Consider the following 7,482-nt stretch of genomic DNA (forward strand, 5'->3'; position numbering starts at 1 on the left):
GGGGGGGGGTGAGTGTGAGTGAGAGAGAGAGAGAAAGAGAGAAATTCTTCTTTCGGTGGTACTGCAGTAGTGTTCTGAAGTATTGTAGATGTATCTAAGTGTTTTGGGTATGGTTTAATATATCGTGGTAAGGGCTGTATGGGAGGAATAGTGTTGTAGTAGTGTTTGGAGTCGCTATGCCCAGTTAGTTTCTCATTTTCAGGAATTGTGCCTCTTTTATGTAATTTAGTTTCTGCAAGAAGAAATGAATGTGTGTAAAGATGAGAAGCTATTATCCACTTTCCCATGCTTGCATGAATCAGATGATAGCTTTGTTAAAGTAGATATTTCTTCCTGTCACCAGACTTCACCTGTTTTCAAGCAAGGTAACATTCTCCAAATCTAATCGGCAACAAGCAGCCTTAACAGAATTTTATGAAGGGCTGCAAACAAACAACTGTTTTTATATGTACTATGACACTTTTGTTTTTTTTTATAATGTGCATGCACTTGTCAAGAGAAAAAGAATACAGACTCACTCTCTCTGACATACACTTATTGCAGTGACATGAAACTTTAGTCATGGCATGTGTAAAGGGCTTCTTCCAGTTTCTGTCTGCTAAATTTTACTCTGAAGATATCAGTCATTCGTGGCTATAGTAGAAGACACCAGCCAAAAGTGTCTTTGCAGTTGGAATGACATGGTTCCAAAGCAAACTTCTTAACCACACAGCCATGTCTGATGAGAATCATTTCCGTCAGGTGCAACGCAACAGATTTGTGGAAAGAGTGTAGACATTTTTAAATCAACCATTGTAACTGACTGCTACTTTATTTTATCGCTCTGGAAAAATAAAAGGCAAAGTTTGAGTTCAGCCAAATTTGAACCTAAAACATAAGGGATTTAACGAAAATCCTCCAAGGTATTTTATCTAACATTCTACCAATTTTGCCACGTTAAAAGATAATGAGTTGAAGCAAAATGGATGATTGGAAAATAAAGATGAAGGTGGTAGTGGTGGTGGTGGTGGTGGTGGTAGCAGTCATAGTGACCATAGTGGTGGCATCTGTGATGGCAGTAGTGGTGACAATAATGATGATGAGAATGCTAACAACAATGTTAACTTTAAAATCTGTTCTAATCAACCCTGTCATGATTGAGAAATGCTAAATTAAAGTTAAAATAATCCACTACCACCACCACCATCCTTACCACACACACCTCTGTGATTTGAGGATACCTGAAATAGAAGAATTTTGAGGATACACTTGAAAGGCATTCTGGAAGACAGGGACTGGTAGAGGTGTGTGTATGTGTGTAATTGTGGTTCTATTTAATACTAGCATTATGTGTGTGTTTCTTTGGTAGTATAAGTTGTTAATGTGTGTATAAAACAATTGATAGTAGTGTGTTGTAGTAGTAGTAGTAGTAGTAGTAGTAGTCACAGTGGTGTTGCATAGTAGTGATGTTCTCTTGTAGTGATTCTAATGGTATAAAGTAGTAATGGTAGTAGTTGTGGTGGTGTCTTGTGTTTTAGCACATGTGTGTGCATGTATGTGTGTAAAATTGTTGGAGGGGGTGGGGGTTATTAATCTAATTTCAAAGAAAACAACTGATTATCCAAGTAATTAGTTTAGTTATTTGTTGGAGTGGATGGGGGAATTGGTAGTGGCTTACAGTGTACATGGTGGGGGAGGGAGAGAGTGACAATGATGTGGATGTACAAGTGTGGGTGATAGGGATAGAGAGACATTCTAAGGATGTAAAGCTATTGTTTAGCCCAAGGTCATCTCTGATCAAGCAGACCTGTGATCCTGTCTTTCTAATGTTGGTCAGAAACCCAGGACCATGTTATTCAGTCCTTTTTTTATGACAGTATAGTGTGATTTGAGAGAGATTTAGCTGCTATTTGTTGCTAGTCAAGCAACCATACAGAGAATCCCTTGTTGACTCAGATTCCCACATGGAATAGTGGGAATCTGAGTAGTGGTGTGGAGTTCTGGGGTAGTCTAGGGTGGTTTGGGCAGGTTCTGGAAGTAATGTAGTCAGGTTACATTCTATTTATTTGTCAACATAATTCTATTCTAATTCTAATATTAATTCATAATTCTATAAATAATGCTATTATTTGTCATCACATCATTTATGTTTTTTTTTGTTTTGTTTTTTTTGCAGGCCCACCTTCACCATTATACTATGGTTGATGGTATGGAACTGCAGGAATTTACTGACAGCTATAACAGTCTTGAAGACATTATTAAAGAATATACTGAGCTGGAGAAACAACTGGAAAACCCTGGTCCTTGTGTACCTCGTCTACAAGTTGTCAGCTAGCTTCCTACCTAAATAGACAGGTTGGTAGCAAGCAAGCAAAACCTACTTTCTAAACTATCTCCTCTGAGAAAATGAAGCAATGTGTTAGAATAGAGAACAATAACATGACAACGCAACAGAGCATCACACAATATTATTACAACACTACAACATGGCAATAGGCAAATCTCCCTTAAATAACATAGCACTGTTTTCCATGTTTCCATCCAAACACAGCATTGTGAATTTGAGTAAAGTTCTTCAAAGATACTGACAAAGCATTGAGGAATGCCATAATAAAATTTAGCCTCAGTTGATCTTTGATGTTTAACACACTGGTGAATAATATTTCTGAATGTGGAAATTTATTCAGTGCAGGATCAGTTGTAATGAAATCTAACTTGTTCCTCCACAACCTCACTTAGCCTGTTTAAAAGCTCTTTGCGGAAAACTTTACCAAGCATTGAGAGCAGTGTGATGCTTTGCTAGTTATTGTAGTTGGACAGGTCCCCTTTCTTCAGCAGTTTTACAATGGTTCCCTCTTGTCCATTCTGTGGAACTCTCTACTCATGCCAGCAGCAATTCGTCAGACTTGTCAGTTCAGCCACTATAGTGCTCCCACTTTTTAAACATTGCATCCAGTCGAATAGCTTTGTTGTTTTTCAACTTTTTGCTTGCTGTTGTTGTCTCTTCGCTCATTATTGGATTTTCATCTACATCCAGAGCTATCTTATCATTTTGTTGATGGAAGTTGTACAGTGCTATCAGTGTCGATTGATTTAATGTTTCTTAAAAGAGTTCTCAAGCCCAGAAAAAAGAAAAAGGTTGGACATTGAACCAGCAACCCATCCCTGTAAAACAGGAATAGTTACAAAACCAAAAGAATGCCTATCGCAAAACCTATGGGAGAAAGATAGCAATAAATGTGATCTAACAATGACAGACTCTAATATGTGTGTGCATGTATGTAAGTGTTATATATATAAATCATCGTCTAACGTCCGTTTTCCAGGCTAGCATGGGTTGGATGATTTGACTGAGGGCTGGAAAACCATATGGCTGCACCAGGCTCAATCTAATCTGGCAGAGTTTCTACAGCTGGATGCCCTTCCTAATGCCAACCACTCCGAGAGTGTAGTGGGTGCTTTTACGTGCCACCGGCACGAGGGCCAGTCTGGCGGTACTGGCAACGGCCACGCTCAAATAGTGTTTTTTACGTGCCACCTGCACAGGAGTCAGTCCAGCAGAACTGGCAACAACCTCGCTCAAATGGTTTGTTCACGTCCACCGGCACAAGTGCCAGTAAGGCGATGCTGGTAACGATCACACTCAAATGGTGCTTTTTACATGCCACCGGCACCAGACAGTTGCTCTGGCAGTGATCCTGCTCAGATGGTGCTGTTAGTGCTCCACTGGCACAGGTGCCAGCCATTGAATTTGGTTCAATTTATATATATATATACATATATACATACATACATATATATATATATATATATATATATCATCATCATTTAACATCCATTTTCCATACTGGCATGGGATGGACTGTTTCACAGGATTGCGTCAGACTCTACTGTCAGCTTTGGCTTGGTTTGTATGGGTGGATGCCCTTCTAATGCTAGCCACTTTACAGAGTGTACTGGATGCTGTCTATGTGGCACCAACACCAGTGAAGTCACCAAGTAACTTGGAAGATGAAGACTCCTTAACTGAGATGATGACTGGCATATTGGAGGTGGATTTGTACCAGGTGATGGAAGGTTAAAATTCGATAAAGGGACAAAAACAGATGTCTTGCTGTAGATCATTCATTCAATCAGTAAGAAAGAGAGAGAAAGGCATTGGTGGTAAGGTGCCAGAGCATACCCTCAAGGTATAAGGAGGTGAATGTAAGTGGAGAAGTACAAAGGATTGGACAGGTGAGTGTGTAGGAAGTGCAAAGAGGGGGAGATGAGGAGAAGGGGAATGCAACTAGTGATGAACACAGGTATACAGAGGAGTGGCAGGGGAATGACGGAAGAGAGACAACAAAGTAACATTAGACCGCAGGAGCACAGAGTAGGGATGGTAGTGGAGAGACATGCATAGTGCATGAAGAGATGTAGTATCATTCATCATATATATATATATGTATATATATATATATATATATATATATATATATATATATATTTATTCCAACACCTCAAATATAAACTTCCCTGAAGATGGAGGCTGGTATTATCCAATGATTTGAACCATCAAGCTCTCCAGAAACAGCTTTTGGACTCATAAAACTCTTATTCAACCCCTTTAATTCCTCATCATTTCTTTTCTGTATAAGTTGAACCTTTTTATAGGTAAACATATGTACAATTTTTTGTATTAAATGCATTTAATATTTTTGCATATCAACTTACCTAACTTGCTTGTCCTTACATATACTCCTCTATCTGCTCAAGTTTAAACCTCTTGAGCACTACAAAGTGTATTCTATGCAGAGAATATCTGTCTCTCATCTATAAACTTGCCATATACATAATGGTCACTGTGAAAGTGACCGTGCTTTAACAGTAAGCTACCAGGTGTAAACCATTTGTTTTATTATCCACTAATCACAACCAATTTCTGATTTCCAGGAGGAAGGTACTGTAAGATGATGGCTAAAATAACACTGGATGTTTCACCAAAAGACATACCTATACTCAGTAGGAAGGATTATATATGTGATCTTTTGGAGAAAATGAACCAATTTGTACATAGAATGCAGTGGAAAGCCTTCTTTGATAAAGATTTTAAACCAAATGACAAACTTGAACATGGTGACCTACTGAGAAGAGTATTCAAATATAGAAGGAACCATCCAACTAACCAACACCTAACCAGATTTGAAGAGGAATTATATAAGACAGTTAAGAACGTGAAGTTCAGGAAGTACCCCAGAAGATGTAATCATCATCATCATCATCGTTTAACGTCCGCTTTCCATGCTAGCATGGGTTGGACGATTTGACTGAGGACTGGTGAAACCGGATGGCAACACCAGGCTCCAGTCTGATTTGGCAGAGTTTCTACAGCTGGATGCCCTTCCTAACGCCAACCACTCAGAGAGTGTAGTGGGTGCTTTTACGTGTCACCCGCACGAAAACGGCCACGCTCGAAATGGTGTCTTTTATGTGCCACCCGCACAAGCCAGTCCAGGGGCACTGGCAACGATCTCGCTCAAAAATCCTACAGGAGCCAGTCAGGCGGTACTGGCAACATCAGCAGAAAATCAGAAAATTACTTGTCGACTTCAAGAAAGCTCCGGGGATACTTGTACCAGCAGACAAAAGATGTAACATTTACATTGTTGATATTGAGTTATATAAGTCTATGATTAGGAAGGAATTACGCAGCAAATATAGACACACTAGTAATGACGTACTAGAAAGAATTAACAATACAGGACTACAAATTGTCAGAGATTTAGCTCTCAAAAACCCCAGATTATGCTTAAGGACCATAAACCTAACTTTCTTATTGACTCCTCAGATTGATTTGTCCTTCTAAATCTGATATAGGCATTATTAGTAAAAAAAATCATTAATAAGGTAATACCCGCCCTTAAGTCTAAAATTAGATTAGCCCAATGCCCAAGAGGTGGTTGGATGGTTTAAGTTTCTAGAAATTAGTAAGAATAGTAAATTCTTGCAACTAGATATAGAGAGCTTTTATGCCTTTATTAACCTGATTGTCCTTAATCAAGCCTGGATTTATAGCATGAAAAATCCAAAATTGTCCTGATGCAAAATAGATATTATACTTGCCGTGTGAGCCACTCTAGTAGATTTTGATGGTAGATTAGATAGGGAGAATGCATTTGATATAGGAATGGGCTCATACGATTCCACACAGTTCACTGACCAAGTCAGAATATATATCTTTTCATTAATCCAATCTTTCTTTCCGGAAGTAACAGGGGGTCTACATAGGGATGATGCCTTATTTTTTCTGGACTGAAGTAGTAAAGTAAAATTAGAAAGGCATGGGAAAAATTGCTTTAAACTTTTTAAAAATTTAGGACTAAACATATTACTATGGGTAAAGATTATTGTAGAGTGAATTTTTTTGATGCTACCTTCTGTCTTGATACTGGATTATTTGAACCATTAGCAAACATACGCATCTAAATACTAACAAAGGAGATGTGAACCACAATGACAAACACCAATTACTGCCAAATCGTAATAAGAGAAATACTTATGATACAGCTAACATGGTAATAATGTCGGTAAATGGAGTCGGGACTGCCTTATATACAAATAAATATGATAAATGCTCATGCAGAGAAAAATTAAAATGTCCATTGATGGATCTCTGTATGAGTACAAATCTTGTATATAAATGTACCATGCACACAAGGGGAGGATCGTATGTTTACATTGGGTAGATGGCTGATTCATTTAAGAATCGTTATCATAACCATGTCGCCAGCTTTAAGACAATCAATAAGAGACGTTCAACATCTTTGGCCAATTTTGTATGGCGACTGAAGGAGGATAGTTAACTTGCTTTGTGATCATGAGTGCACCAAACCTCACGTGTGCATATGCTCACATTTTCACGGATTCTTGTATGAGCAAATTGTACTCGCACTATGCAGCTTGCCCATGGGCATTTATACATCCATATTTGTTAACAGTTATTTTTAATACTCTTCTCTCTGTATTGCATGTTCATTTCTCTTTTTTTCCATCTGTGATTTTATTTTTGATTTTCCTCTTTCTGGCTGCTTTTCTTTCTACAAAACAAGAAGTTACATTGCAGAGTTGTGTCTATTTATCACCTGATGAGATACATCTGCACCTCCGGATGCCCCTGAACCAGTTGTTGAGTGTCCCACTTGTGAGGAAACGATGCTAGATGTGTCGAAACAATTGTCATGATTAATAATAAATTCTCGTATATTCACTCTTCCGTCTTTCATTTGCCATTACGGAAAAATTTGGATAAGTACTGTTTTCACTTTGCTAAAGATTTTCTACTATTTGAAAATAATATGTATTCTTGTTTTTATACTATTCATTTGGTTCTTTATAGATTATTTTAATAGATAACTTATTTAACACTAAATTATTTAGAAGCTATAGTTTCATTTCAACATAATATTAGAACTTCGATTGGAATAGTGTTGATATATTTTCGATTATTTTTGATTAATATTA

At 37.8% G+C, this 7,482-nt stretch overlaps 1 protein-coding gene across 5 annotated transcripts in view; it reads left to right on the forward strand.

The window, feature by feature from the left end:
- Positions 1–7,482, forward strand: part of LOC106882881 (tubulin epsilon chain) — a 67,499-nt gene that overhangs the window by 51,516 nt on the left and 8,501 nt on the right. Inside the window, exons 12-13 of one of the 5 annotated variants that reach the window (XM_014933717.2) lie at positions 2,156–2,334; positions 7,071–7,397. In XM_014933717.2, coding sequence (XP_014789203.1) covers positions 2,156–2,314 — 159 coding nt within the window. In that variant the 3' untranslated portion in view covers positions 2,315–2,334; positions 7,071–7,397. The other 4 variants (XM_052976226.1, XM_014933707.2, XM_014933699.2 and 1 more) reach the window with 4 other exon arrangements.

The sequence above is a fragment of the Octopus bimaculoides genome, chromosome 24, assembly GCF_001194135.2.
Source record: "Octopus bimaculoides isolate UCB-OBI-ISO-001 chromosome 24, ASM119413v2, whole genome shotgun sequence".
NCBI classification, from domain to species: Eukaryota; Metazoa; Mollusca; class Cephalopoda; order Octopoda; family Octopodidae; genus Octopus; species Octopus bimaculoides.